Source organism: Oreochromis aureus, linkage group 7, assembly GCF_013358895.1.
Source record: "Oreochromis aureus strain Israel breed Guangdong linkage group 7, ZZ_aureus, whole genome shotgun sequence".
In the NCBI taxonomy this organism is placed as follows: Eukaryota; Metazoa; Chordata; class Actinopteri; order Cichliformes; family Cichlidae; genus Oreochromis; species Oreochromis aureus.
Window position 1 is genome coordinate 41,499,875 of NC_052948.1, and position 15,411 is coordinate 41,515,285.

Genomic DNA, 15,411 nt, shown 5'->3' on the forward strand with positions numbered 1-15,411 from the left:
GAAAACAGACTACTGAGGATGTTATTATGCCTAGCTACGGGTATCCAAATATAATATTAAAAGAGGGATATCTCTCTGAATTTAAGAGCAAACATCCTTTCAGTGGGTGGTGTTGTGCAACAAGTCTTTTGCATGTAAGGGTGAAAACCCCAGGCAATCTGTCAAAACGCCTAAAAACACTTTCAGTTTTCTTGACTAGAGAAAACTGGATATGTCATTAAAGTCAACCAGCTTAGTGACTAATGTGTTAATATCTCCCAGCCTCCACTTTGACACTGACAATTTATTTTGTCCTTGTCCTGTTATTGCACATTCTTCTTTCTTTTTCAATAACAGTCTTTGTGATATAAACCTGCTGATGATTGAGAAACTTTTCTTGGACAGGGGCCATATGTTGACTTTTATAACCCTGTTGCCAAAATAGCTGGAAGTCTTTGTAAATTTGCCAGTGATTTAAATTCTGTATTTATTTAAAAGTAGCATGATGATGCAATACAGAATTTTGACAACACTCTGGGAACATGTAGACCAGTTGCTATCAACGCTTTCAGTGGGTGACACTGAATGGGTGTCATGGCTGCACAGCAGGCAGGCCAGTTTAGTGGCTGAACTATTTTTCTGCAGAGCCACCCTAACCTTAATATGTACCTGTGTAACCTGTAAACCTCTTTTTTTAAGATGATCAAGTGTTGGTACCATCGTTTGCAAAAAGAGATTTCTGGCAGAAGTCTGTGGAAAAATGTCCACCTGTGTTGACTTCCATAAACAATTTAAATTCATTTGAATTCCACATCAACAAATACAGAAAATATATAGATATCTCCTATTTATATAAAAGGTGAAAAATGGTGGTTTAGAAACAATTTAAACTTGAAAAACACTCTTGCTGTGATCAGTGGAGGCCGTCTTTCTCCACCTCTCCCATTTTCCCTGCCTTGAAAATCTTCAGTTATTTAAAGGCTTGCCGAACAAGCCTGGTGTGACAGTTTCCATTTTCAGTTAGAGGTGACTTTTGTCTGACCTGTGGTTGTTATTTACCAAGGTTAAAATGGAAAGTTTGCACAATTGATTCTGAAATGAAATACTTCATCATATTAGAATCTGTTATAAATGCCCCATCAATTTATATAAAATCTCAACAGCTATTTCACAGTTCTTCACACTTTTCACTTTAGCTGCACACGAGATGGACACAAAAGAAGTGCTCTCAAGGACAAGTTGACTGAGTGGTTAAGTGTATCCTAACTAAAGCTGAATATGGTTATCCTCCTAAAGCTATTATTTATTGGATAAGTGTGGAAATGGTTTGAATTAGGTCATGCAGTTTGTTACCGCATTCAAAATTTGGTTTGTACATCCATTTACTTATAAAGCATTTAGGTTTCAGTCATAAATCTCATACTTGTCATACAACAAAGCTGTGTATTCATCCATGTATGTCAGTCAGTAAAGGTACATTTTGTGGTTATCAGCTGCTAGAATTGAACAGATTACCACCAACAGGTGGCAGCATTTTAGCAGTGAGTGTGTGAGGATGTTTTCAGACGTGTGCTGCTATTTAACTTTTGATATTTTATATTTGGATACCACCGAAGCTTTTCCTGGCTAAATAAATGTTCATATGACTGGCTACAGCATGTTTGGGTATAAGCGTGAAAGTTGTTTCTTAACAAAGAGGCATCAACTGACGATATATGATATATTTAGTTCATTTTGGCGGGGGTGTTGTTTCTGTTTTATCACACACTGTTAAATAGTTTCTTGATCTAATTCCTGCCTCAATTGTTTTCAGCAGCAGTGTACTATGGATATTACATGCTGCCAGATGGATCGTTCTGCTTAGCTCCGCCTCCCCCAGGTATAGATGCCACCTCATACTATAACAATATGACCTCAGCTGTCATGACACCACCTGCTTCTACCGAGGCTGTGGCTAATTTGGGCTCTGCACCCACCCCTGCTGAAACTGTCACAGTAGCAACAGCAGCTACAGCCCCCACTCAGGACTCCAGCTCTGTTCCTCCAGCAAGTGTACCAGAAACCAGGTGGGCTCTGACACTGCATGGAAACGCTTTTCACTTTTCTTTATGGTAGCCTTGACATCAGTTAGTTTAGTTTTGCCTTAATCAGAAATGATTAAATGTGTTTTCTTTAAGAACCTTGATCAAGCATAATGATGACTGTTATTTACCCAAAAAGCTAAGTTAGTGTTTTGCTTATCTTGTCTGAAATTTCATTTTAAATTCAATTATTACATAGTGTATTTAAATACAAGAATGAAAATGATGCCATATTAAAAGTTGAAACTTTAAAAGATAAATTGTATTTACATCTTAAATTTCCCCTCCAAACAGCTCAAAAGCTGAACTTCCAGTTTCCACCCCATCAGCAGCAGCCATCATCCCCCCACCACCCGACATCCAGCCGGTCATAGACAAGCTGGCTGAGTACGTTGCAAGAAATGGTCTGAAGTTTGAGGCGAGCGTCCGCGCCAAGAATGATCCGCGGTAAGTTTTCTCACCAGAAATAAACCTGCTGTTCCAGTCAGGTCTCACTTTTAGGAACTCTTATCAGTAATTTTACCATCAGATATTGCATAACCTCTTTATCATCCCCCGGCTCATTTTTCTGAGCACTCGCCTCTCATCTTTGTATGTTTTCTTCTCTCTGTGCACTGTAGGTTTGAATTTCTGCAGTCCTGGCATCAATACAACACCTATTACGAATTTAAGAAGAAATACTTCATGCAAAAGGAAGGAAAAGGCTTGCCAGAGGTAATATAAGCATTGCGCTGTATACATTATGCTTCTCTGTGTGTTAATCTAACTCTCTTTAGCTTTCTTTGCCATTTAACATTACTTTACCAGTGGTTCCTTGGTTCCTTCAATCAAAACTTTAATTACTTATTTTTTTAATACCCTGGAAGGTGTGTGGTTTGGTTAATGGTATACCTACTTTTACAGACATGAAACTTCTAAGTATTAAATATTGTTCCTACATAATGAATAATAATGAATTATAACAGTTAATAATGACTGCACTGAAGCAGTTCTCTCATTTGCATCACCGCTGCTACAGATCCATAAATGATTAAGATTACCACATAAAGCCCTTAAGAGCTTAATAAAGCTGTGGCTCACAAGCAGCAGTGCTGTCATGGACACTGACTAGAAGCAGTTTTACAAAGACGGTGAAGAAATGTTTCTTACAGAAAGATCAGTGTGACTAATTTTCCAAAAATCACTAAACCAAACCAATGGAAAGTTTTTAAATTTCAATCCAAGGAGCAAAAATTTCATCCAGAGCGACGACATTAAATGCACAATAGAAAGTACCAAAGAAGACATTGTGTGCTAGAGTAGGGACAAATGTTACACAAACAAAATAAGATTGATAATCAATTAATCAGACTTGACTTTAAGCGAAATCTCATAGGTCAGTATGTGTATTATCATTTCCTTTTTCTTACCATTTCTTTCCCATGTATTGTTGGTCTTAGAATCTTCCGCTGCGCTTGAATGATGGGCTCCATATGTGATATTTTTAGTCTGTTTTGCCCTCAGTGTGTATAAAATCTGCCTGCAGATGTAAAGTTAGAGCACTGGGGAGTCTCAGCTTGTGCTTCTCGATGTAGTTCATGGTTTCCAGGTATGCTTGGGATTATCGTCATCTTATTTGTAGTTTCTCTTTCTTAAATTAATGCTTTTGCAACTTTGAAATTAGTTTCTTTTGTTGCGCATCCACTACAGATATCTTGAACCAGAATTTGGAAATGATAAATGAGGATAACGCAGGGAACAAGGAAGAGATTAAATGACAAGAGGTGGATCCAGCCATACTACTGAGAAGTAAAGTAATACACTAGCTCAGCAGCTTAACTTGTCTTTCAGTCTGTACCTTCAACATTTCTAAAGCTCAATGTTTTGCCGCTGAGATAACCCCACCTGTTACCAGAAATGTCTCCCATGTTTTAGAAATTTGATTCACTTTGAGTTCATCTGGTATTTTACAGCGATCAAAAAATAAAATATTAAGATGAGTTACTAAGAAATTGCTTAACATGCTCAGTGTCCCTCAGCTTGGGAGCGTTTCGAGTTTCCAAGCTGAGCATTGGTGTTCTCTCATCTGTTTGTAAGTCAGATCGCTACCAGCCCATTTTTTTTTTTTTTTTGCTCGCGGGAGATGCCTCTGTGATGTCAACAGTGAAATAGATGGATGGATGGAGAGATCCTTCATACGTATGAATACATAAGCATATTTCATATACTATATATTGGCTTTATGTCAGAGCTAGAAAGAAAATGGTAAGAAGTAAGTGAATTTTGTAAGGAGCGATTTGTTTTATGTCAAATCAAATTTATTAGCTTGTCAGAGTGCAAAGAAGTGTGGTCCATTATGACACAGCACAGGCTGTTTCAACAAGCAGTGCTTGGCTTTTTCTATCAGAAAATCTGTCTTGTGTTTATTTTTTGCTGGCTAATGGGATGCAGTTTGCTGCTCTCAGTCAGTGCTATTATTTGTAGTTTCATACTTGATGAAAAAAGTTAATGTTGCTTCATATAGTATCAATAAAATGTTTAATATTTGAAATTTTCTTCACTTTATTAGTGTATAAATGAAATTATATTAAAAGGAGTATTTTTGTAAATAGTCCATCTTTTCTCACACTTTTATGTCGATATTCTAGGTTGACTGTGACACCTTCTGAAAGCCCAAGCTTTCGATATTTGAATGGATGCTTTCATTTTTGCATCAGTTATGGAAGCATCTTATAATTTTAAAAAATAAATACATAATAAAACATTGGAGTGTCTAGTGACAGTCTAACTGGGATTAGAATTCGCACCTTGAACAGATTATTTATTTTTTTTGAAATAAAAAGAAACTGAAGTCAGGTTTGTAAGGATATTATATCAGGGATACAAGCTGACAGGTTGAATTTACGCATAGCACTTGACACATACACGTGTAAGGTCTACAGCACAGCTGTTTTCATCCCCCCTGATTTATATTAACCATGATTAAATCAATTTTGCGCCTCAAGTACAATGTTCTGTATTTGCTAGAAAACTATAATGTGACAAATTTTCAGTGAGATTAAATTGATTTAATTTTCAAAAACAAAATGTCACAATAGCTGTGTCTGTTTTCCAATTTACTTTTATATTGAGTTGACAGTTTAATGTCAGTAGGGGCTAAAGTGTCTTTTGGAACAAATCAGAGAAATGAATGAAAGCAGGGACCTCAATCTATTTCATTTGGCAAAGGGTCAGTTGTAGGCTGTGGGAAAATATTAAAATGTGTTGCTATAAAGCTCTATGAAATCCAACCAATTTCCTTGAGTAGCCCAAGTTTGGAGCGCTGCACCAGAAAAGGAGGGATTATTACCCTTTTAACTGTTCTGTGTTCAAGAGTTACCTGCGGATACGTTTACTTAAGGACTGTAAAAGCTAAGTGAAAGGTGTAATTGTGAGAGCAATCAAATTCCTGCATTTTACAATTGAGGTTATTCCAGAATGTTTCAGTGTGCTTCTCCTGTAAGCTTTGACTTGAAAGTTGTTTTTTTTCCTTAAGTTTTATTCTCTGGGCGTTTCACAGTGCTTTGACTGTTGAAAGCACTGTTCAATTACAGCTGAATAGTAGATAGTTGCCTTTGAAGCATTCTTCAAACATGATAAAATGTTTCTCATGAGAGTTTTCCCTCCTGTGGCATTGGCTTCATCATCAATTTTCCATCTCATCCCATCAGTAGTTTAAATTTGGGATAGCAGCTAAGAGCACTTGGTCCACAGGTATTACTACAGAGGGTTTCTGTTTATCTGGTCTGTGCACACAAGCCTGTTAAAAAGGCTTTGTGAAGATACTCTGTTGATTTAAGGAGTAACAGACCAAACAGGAATTTTGGAAGGCAACGTAAGGGTGTAATTTCTATTCTAATTAAGTACACGGGAGTGAAAACGGAGAACGAGAAGTGAAATTAAACTTGTAAAAATGATATTAATTGATCTTGAGTTATAAACAGTTCTCATTCAGAGAAATGAGTGCTTAATGAAATGCCTAACTACTTAAGGTGTATCAGTTAATATTCAAAAATCTGTTTTTAATTTTTTTCCTACTGTAAAACAAAAAGAAAATGTTCGTTACAGTTTGCAGTACAGAAAGTGATGCTGTGATGAATACAGCTTCAGAAGTTGATAGAAAAATTGAGGAAATTAAATTACTATTTATCTAATGAAATAAACTAAAATAATTAAAAGTGAATTCTTTGTTAAATCACAGGCTTTGTGCTGCTATCTAATTTATCTGATTTCTTACTATAATTTTTTCCTAACAAAAGTATTTGAAGGATATGAGTCAACAGTGTCTTTCCCTCTCAAACCATATTCAAGGACCAATGATTTTCCAGTAAGTGCTGTGTTCTCCAGTTAGATACAAGAGGTGCTGATGTTGACATGAGTGCAGGAACAAACTCTCATTTACCTTAGGGGACTACTGCTACACACAAGTTAATGATTTCCTTCTTCTTATGCACTTGCTCAGTGGGAAATAAAAGTTGACATCTCATCACATTCCCAAGCTATTGTCAGTGGTATCCTTGAGCTACCTCTCATTCCTTTATATTTTGCTTCCACGAAATCAGACGTTCTTATAATTGTTTAATGTGGTCTTGAGCAATAGCTCTGCAGGCTGTCTTTGAAAGCTTTTCTTCATGCACTGGCTACCCGACCATTTTCAAAGGAATGTTGTTTTGGTTTGTTAAGCCACTTAACACTGACCTATGAAGCATTCAAGCATTAAAAAAGGCACCTAACTCAAAGGATTAACGAGTTTTCTGTCTACACATAACAGACAACTTCAAAAAGAGCCAAGTTTCAATAGTATTTTTAGGCAATTTACTTTGTTGCCATTTTTTAAGTTCAGACTTGTCAAGTTGGTTTTAAGTTGTAATACCCTGAAAAAAAAATTATCACACTGTGAAAATCCCTGCAGATGGATAATTACAATAATTATATACAAGAGTTATTGTTTCATTGGAAACCAAAGGAGTGACTCATTCAGTGATCCATGCATCATTGAATTTATACCTTGACTATAACATACACTAACACTAAAGGTTGGTTCTTTCAACCACCCAGCCAATTAAATATTGTTTACTTGTACCGACAGTGGATAGACAGTGTATCTTTGAAAAACTTTCCCAGCTCCAACATTTTTTTTTTGCATTGTGCTGCTTTATATCAAATCTACAGTACATTTTATAAAAATTAAGGCATGCAAGTTCCCAAGAAATATCATTTACAAGACCATCTGTCTCTTGTTCTACTGGTTTACCCATAACGTGGATTCATTGCTGAAAAATGCAACAAGGTTTAGATGTACAGAATTTGTGAAGCCTCTGGAAAATGTTTATGGCTTAGCTTTTAACATTTTAAAGAAAAGCAGGCTGATCCTTTTCTCATTTTCTCTCCTTATTCTCTCGTGCTTCATCATCTAGACCGAAGAGGTGGAGGATTCTAATAAGCTTCAGTCAGACAAGGAGTCCAAGCTGACAAAAGGTAGGACACAAACTCATGCAAAAATAAACTCATTCTCAGATCGCAGGGCTGCTTGCACTTTTTGTTTTTTGTTTTGGGTTTTTTTTTCCCTTTTTTAGTTTATTACTTCAGTGAATGGGATGCAAAGCCTTTGGGGAAATATGAGTATATTTGCTCTGGTGTGCATGTGGATGATTGTATGTGTCATATACTGTTGTCTCTGCATAGCCGCCTGTGAGTCTGTTGGTATTTATGCGGGCAATTTCATTTAGTAATATCAGGCCGGAAATGGCTATGCAAAGATGAAAGAGTCTGCTTACCACTACGCTGGCGGGAGCCGTAAACATGTACGCATATTCAAATTAAGGCCCGCATTCAGAGACTCCTCAGACGCAGTATATCAGGGTGCACGCGAGGGAAAACTAATAACTAGTTGGATTAGTTGCACAAGTAAACCATCCAGCCCTTCACAATAAGAATCAGGATCTTATATTAAGGTTATGTGGGGGAATGGGAAACAATATGTTCATGTTCATCTGTCTTTCTTTGTTCTTATTGTCCGTCCCTTATTTTTCAAAAGTCTGGTCTCTTCTGAATGTTTTCCATACTTCGCTTTTCTTTTTAACTTGGATTTGTCAAGAAAAAATCCAGTTGCGCAACGTTTTTTTCCAATATCAACTCACCTGAATCTTTTTTGGTCTTTTCTCAAATAATTTTAACTCATGTCTTTGTGCCATTACAGCCTCTTTTGCGCCCATCTCTTTTGCCATCAAGGCAAAGGAAAATGACATGCTGCCACTGGAGAAGAACAGAGTTCGATTGGACGATGACTCGGATGAGGACAAGGTCTAGCTCAGCTTTGTCTGTTTGTTGCACTCACTTCAGATCTTGGGGTAGTTTTTGCACATTTAAAACTCATTGTTGTTTTAGTACCATTTTAAGAATAAATTCTGACGTGTTTGCTTGAAGTTGTTGGAAGAGGAGGGGCTGGAAGCTGTGATGGGTGGAGCTGAGATGATTGATAAGGAGCCTCCTCCAGTCAGCGTACCAGAAGAGAAGAAACCCACCCTCAGTTTGGAGGAGTTAGAAGCAAAGCAAGGTAAAGGTCTTACAAAAAAAAAATGATAATGCAATGACAGTATGAAGGCTCTGTAGCTCTTTAAATGCTAATTTTAGCCAGGTCTGCAACAGAAAGCTTTATTTGGAGAATAATTTTGGACAAGTCATAAAATATTGTTGTGCTCTCAAACTGCCCCACTGCCTGTACATTAGATAGGATATTGGAAAAACGGGATGATTTCCCCAGCTCAATGGCGATTTAATGCAGGTCTGCTAAAAGTGAGGTTTTTGTTTCAGTAAATGAGCTCAGCTTCCAAGTGATTTCTCTCACACCTTCTGGCTTTCTGGGAGGGTTGGCAGAAAATAAATTTTAAAACAAGAAGTGAGAAGATGCATAAATCCACAAAAGTCTAAATTATAAATTCCCTTAACAGGGTGTACCCTAAGGTAAGAATCTAGCTATATAGTATAGTAAAGTGCATGATATACATCTCCCCCAATGGCATAATGGAATTATAGATATAGAATGTCATCATGCTGGCTCAGCAAAGTCTTCCAACAGAAAATATGTTGCCTAAAATATAGAAATACTGCATCCTAATGCATACATAGAAAAGTCCCCCTTTGTTCTCCAAGAAGTTTACACTGTGCTCTGATCAGGGCTTTGACCATAGTGCTGTAATAGTTTTTACAGAATGTCCTTCACAAGCGATTGAAAGATTTTAAAAATCAAAAGAAAAGAATTTGCCCATTAAGTTTTCAGGGTTAGTCACTTATTCAAAAACTTTTTATCCACTCGATTATTTATTTTAAAGCTGTATCGTTTATTTATGTATTTATGAATTGATTTTCTTGGAATCTGAAAACAGATGTACTTTTTTTTTTTTTTTTTTTTTTTCAATCTTGTTATAATTTGACAACCTTAGAAACCTGCAATTGGTGCCTAGCTTCAGCAAAACTGGACACCTTCCCTGATGACTTACACCTGTGTTATTAAACGTCTGTCCCCATGCTTGTCAGAGAGACGTGATTGACATGCCGGCCTTTTTGTCAGTTCATGCCCAACAGACATCTTAGGTCTGTAAGAATGCCCCATTGATGTCTGATGATAGAGAGCAAGAGTAATAATCTCTTAGCTGCAGAACGGAGCCTGAAACGATAGACGGACAGACAATCAAAGACAAATGTGTAACTTTTCAGCATCAAGATAGTTGACGGGTGCCGTTTAGGTTCAGTGGAACACTCTTGGAGTGTAATGGCCTCTCCTGGAGCTCACAGACCAAAAGAGAAAGACTGGAAGACCCTAATAAAAAGCTGACTGAATTGGCTTTGCTGTATGGCAAAGTGGCTGTCAGTCAGCAGGCCTAACTTGATCAGATAGGAGAAACGGTGGCAGGTTGCAAAACACTAATCTGTGTTGATGGCCTGGAAGAGCGCCATCATGTGCGGTTTTTAGGGAGAACTGCATAAATTGTTCAGACTGCCATCATTTACGACTAAATGTGTGTGATTTTAGTCTTTGTACAAACACAATTTTCATTTCATTATTTCATTTCATTCACATGGAATTGGTATTGACTAAAGATGGTGAGTGCACCCCAACACTCAAAAATGTGGCGTAACCCATTTTGTGCTTGATATGAATGCAGTAGTTGCTGCTAAGAACGGGCTCTGTGACGAACAAGAGTGTGTGTGGTAGAAGAAAGAGAATTTTTCTCCACTTGAGGTACTTTATTTGAAATGCCCGAGGAAGGTGTTTGGCAGAACATATCGATTGCCGAGACATTTCTTAATTTGTTGGAGGAAATAAAAGACGACCTGAAGCCTCCAGCTAGGAGAATTCAGGAAATGCCTGCTGCCTCACTTTTTGGGCTTCTGGCTCTTTGCAAGAAGTCAAAGGCTTTAATAAACTTTTATTTTAACAGTCACAAGGCTTCATGTCATAATTTAAGCATATTGATTAAGTATTGTAGCGTTAAACCGAGAAAAACAGTTAAAGGTAGATCATGTTTGAGGTTTACCTGATACATGACTGAAATAATGACTTGACATATCCCCAAATGATGAAGTGGAAGTAAATGGAAGTAAGGAGTTTGATTTAGTTTTATTGTTCTATTACATTAGTCAAATGTATCTATAAATACAGGAGTCAGATTGAGGCTAGGCAGGACTATGTCAGTGTCTAGGGTACCGATTCTGCTCCACTTGGCTGTTGTTCATTGTACTCAAATATGATTTGCTTTAGCAGCCAGCCTATTTTTAACCCCAAAGAGATAACAGTAGACCCAGCGGTTGCATAACTTATACAACTTGTTTTCCGCAAGCATTTGCTTTTATACTGTCTTGTCTTCCCTATTTTTCTTTTGCTCGCTCATGCCGTTGCTCCCTGTGCCCCATTACATTCGCTGTGCTCTTCTTACCTATGTATCCCCTACCCATCTCTGTCACTTCATCTCCTTTCCTCATCTCTCAAACCATGCATTTTTTTCCACTCCCATTGTCAGTTAGATGCCTGTCTTCTCTTCTCCACCCACGTTCCCTCCTACTCTGTACAAACCTTGAATTGCATGAAATTATGCATCATCGGGGATTTAGTCGGGCCTTATCTTTTAGAGTAGAAACTTTGTCAGTCTTCAGCACTTGGAAAGTCAGAAAAATGCCAGACATTACCTTAGTTAGATGTGACAATAAGGGCAGAAATGTACTCTTATAGTCTTTGCTTGTTTTTCGCTTCACAAATGTGAATTTTTCCCCGCACTGTTTATCTCTTCATGTTTCATTCCGTGTCCCTCTGCTTTCTCTTCTTTTTAATTCTTTTATTTCCACAGGGAATTTACTTGTGACCAGAACAAGCTCTCCTTTTCTCTCACTTTTCTCTCAGAGCAAGTCAGTCCTTTGTTCCCGCCATTTAGTAGCTGCATATCTGGCAGTGAGAAAAACAAAAAAGGGACAATGCCTGCAATCCAACCATGTCTCCTGTGTTTACCCTCTCATCTCTCGTCACTTAGCTAAGCAGAAACTGGAGGATCGTCTAGCGGCGGCAGCCAGGGAGAAGCTGGCCCAGGCATCTAAGGAGTCTAAGGAGAAACAGCTACAGGCAGAGAGGAAGAGGAAGGCGGCACTCTTCCTACAGACTCTCCGTAGCCCATTCGCTGGAGAACCTGAGGCAAAGAGAGCTGAGCTAGATGCATGTGCACAACTTGAGGTAGGTGAATGGTTGCAAAGGTTGCATAGTGTTTTTTGTTGTCTGTTTCTATTTTTAACAAATAATAGTATGTGTAATATGAATCGTTATTCATATTACACATGACTACATTAACTCCAAAACTAAAATGGCATAAATAGAGTGGGGCTGTTTTTCTCAAGATAAAACTCAAGCACATACCCACCATATGTAGTCACCACATATTTGCATGCATATTTTGTGGAAAATGCTACTTTCTTTGGATTTTGTTCTAAAATCCTTGGTATAACTATATAAATGACTGTGGTGAAATTGAATTTCTCCTCAGCGAGCCTTTCAAACCCAAGAACACTGTACCAGCTCTCAAGAATGGTGGTGGTAGCATCATTCTCTGGGGCTGTTTTGCTGTCAGTGGTATTGATACATTACACAAAGTAGATGGAATAGTGAAGAGAGATGACTACCTCCAAATTTGTCAACTTCACAGATAAATGGTAAAAACCTAGAACCAATATCAGGTGTTCCACCATAACAATGATCCCAAATATACATCAGAACTGATTTTGGACTGGATAAAGCAGGCCTTCATTAAGCTACTGGAATGTCCTTCCCAAATCCACAACCTCAACCCTATTGAAAATGTGTGGATTGAGCTTAAAAGCTGGGTCCCCGCCAGGAAACCAACACATTTCAATAAACTCTAGCATTTATGTCAAGATGAATAATTAAATATCTAGCCAGAACCTTGTTCATGGCTAACAAAAGGGTCTGGTCAAGAACTTGCTAAGGGACATTTAACCAAATATAAAAAAAACTGTTAAAAAAATAAGTAAAAGCCCAAAATTAGGCTGGCATACATGCCTGATGAATGTATGTAAATTTCTTAATGCAGCTGTATTGTAGATTGCCTAAAATGTTTATAGACTCCAATGGAGAGGTGCAGAGCCTATCAGCAAATCACAGCGTCACTCTAAAGATACAAACTGAATTATAGAAAACTTCTTTTCTTCACTCCTTTGTTCTATTTCTCAAATCTCTGTACCTCATGTAGGGTACGGAGATTCTGTTTTAAAATTCTCCTTTGTAAAGTACTACGAAGGTGTTGCAATAATGCAAATTTTTAAAGCCTTTTGTCTGTCACAAAAAGGCAGCAATACTTTATAGTGTAAATAAGTCTCTGATAGTGGTCATTTGATGTGTAGATTGCCTGTCTGTGTGATGGATGTTGCATGTCAGCTCCTCATGTTAGCCCAACTGATTTGTGGTGAACTGGAATATTGCCTGTTAGACCAGGTGGCAGCGGACAGGCTGCTGTCACTACTGTGCCAGCTCTTTCTTTCTTTACCAGATGTTCTCAGTCTTCTGCAGTGGCTATCAGAGTGTAAATATCCTAAGGCAAGAGTCAGGCCAATAGCCTACTGTAAATTAGCTGTGTACTAGTTGAATATTTAAAAAGAAAAGTTTGAATTTTGTGTGTATTCGGTCTTCAAAGTATTTTGTTTCAGTGGTGGGAAAAAGTAGTAAAATCTACTTAACGCTGGTATGAGGTACACATTGAATAGGACATGGTAAAAAGTCACACATCCTCAAGGCAGACAGTAGTGCAGTGTAATTGTTCGAGTGGATAGGTTTTTCAGTTTCTATTAAAGCTTTTTGCAGATTAACCCCCTTTAAGTAAGACATGTTCGCCAATTTATTAATTTGGAGAGTCACTTTGAAGAACAAATTTTACCTGAATTTGTTGCAAGTGTATGGAAATCGAAAGGGATTAATGTGATTAACACGAATTGTTGTGAATATCCTAATGGCAGTAATTTGGAGGGTCACAAAGAAGGATCATCCACTAGTACAATTTGGTGGAACTCTTAGTAGCTTTGAGGACAGATGTGATTGCTGATGCGATGCAAAATGAGCTGACTTGGAGCTGTTGATGTAAGCGCTCCATGTTTCCCATAGTACCCATCATGTTGATTATTCTGCTGCAGTGTAGTGGATAGTGTAAACTGACAAGAGTAAACAGAACCCGCTGGCTAAGCGTTTTAGGCCCAGGCAATTTATCCTTTTCCAAGTGACACTTTCAGTGTTCTGATTTGCTGCCGTTTTAGCCATTTCTTATTACATTTTGGCTCATCGAGGTCTGGTGACGGTGGTGGATATGTAGCTTTGTGTTTCCTGCAGATTGATATACTCAAAGATTTGTGCAGATTCAGTCTGGCTTTGCTTGTGTCATTTATCTGTTCAGCTGATTTGGTCTTTTTGTCAAACATAGGTGTGTTAATTCAGCTGCTCTTACAGCTTCATTCGAACATGTCAGGGCTCAGATGGCACCTTTGGGTGCTGTTGGTAAGAGGAGTGAAATGGAGGGCAATGATGAAGCAGTGATATTGTTTTCGGTCCTCTAACTGGCTGCCAACAGTAGCAGATAACGCTTGCTCTGTAACTGACCGCTTAATTAACGACCATTCTCTGTGTGAGAGCTCTTCACTGTTGGTCACATGGTTCACGTGATAAATGCTTTCTTTATTATTATATACCAGGTCGTTTTTAGTACACGAAAAATCTCGAAGACTTGGAAAATGTAGTTTCCCTTTGCTTCTGTTCCTTTATGCTCCCAGGACAGTACTTTTCTTTCCCGCACCTCTTACTGTCTGAACTTCTATATCTTGCTAGAACAGGTGTGAGAGGGCAGACGTTTCGTGTGCCTGGTGTTGGGATAAGCCTCCCATATGCCAATCCTAATTTGAAACCATCGTTTCTTCCTATCATTTCATTATCTTTCCCTCAAGCTAGACACCAGATTGGGTGTAAAAACTGCAGTGTAATAAATATCCTCCATTTCTCTGCTTCTGTCTGTTTTAAGACACTTATTTTCTTCTGTCATGAGCACATTTTCTTTCTATTTTTTTGGCTTCTTCTCTCATGTTGTTTCATCATCATCATCTCTCACCCCATATTTCTCTTTGTCCCTTTCTCTCTCTCTTTTCTTACAAATTTTAGCAGATGGGTGAGGGTGAGTGAATTAGATCCATCAGACAGCTCTGTTGATATTAAGCTGAAGTTGGAAAAATTTATTTGGATTGCTTTATTGCAGAACTCATAATCTTTTTTTTTTTTTTATCTCACCACATAAAGGATGCCGTTTGATGTTCTTTTTCATCCAGATGCCCCTTTAGTACTGGGAATATACACAAATTTAAAATTGGCCGTCTCAGGAGCAATCTAAGACCTAACCCTGTTAGATAAAGTCTGTCCTTGGAAAATCTATTGCCATATTTAATCCACTGATGGACTGAAGCCAGTTTTTCAGTGTGAATCCAGCAGCTGACCAATCTAAAATGAACAGACAGACTCACACTGGGGTAATTAGAGGCACTTTGCAGCTGACAGTTGTAACTCAGTGTGTAGCCAGAGGGCTGCACTGTGTTGTGTAACCACAGTTTTCCTTCTGTTTTAAAGGAAAGAATATGAGCAATAATTTCCCAGGAGAGTAAGAAACTTTCACTTTTCCTGAGCCAGCCTTGTTACGATCCCATGTCCCTTTCAGTGTGCATATGACTATTTATAGTACCGTCTCTAAAGAGAGAGGGAAAAAAACCTCAAATACATTTTTCTTCTTCACCTTTTGTGATTGTA

General features: G+C 38.0%; 1 protein-coding gene across 6 annotated transcripts in view; it reads left to right on the plus strand.

Annotated features, from left to right (window-relative positions):
• The window catches only part of LOC116335233 (splicing factor SWAP), a 53,171-nt gene that overhangs the window by 16,268 nt on the left and 21,492 nt on the right, over positions 1-15,411 (plus strand). For 3 of the 6 annotated variants that reach the window (XM_031758863.2, XM_039614706.1, XM_031758866.2), the window contains exons 8-14: positions 1,793-2,045; positions 2,355-2,507; positions 2,681-2,774; positions 7,496-7,556; positions 8,278-8,381; positions 8,505-8,634; positions 11,603-11,799. In XM_031758863.2, coding sequence (XP_031614723.1) covers positions 1,793-2,045; positions 2,355-2,507; positions 2,681-2,774; positions 7,496-7,556; positions 8,278-8,381; positions 8,505-8,634; positions 11,603-11,799 — 992 coding nt within the window. The remainder of the gene's footprint in view (positions 1-1,792; positions 2,046-2,354; positions 2,508-2,680; positions 2,775-7,495; positions 7,557-8,277; positions 8,382-8,504; positions 8,635-11,602; positions 11,800-15,411) is intronic. The other 3 variants (XM_031758865.2, XM_039614705.1, XM_031758864.2) reach the window with 3 other exon arrangements.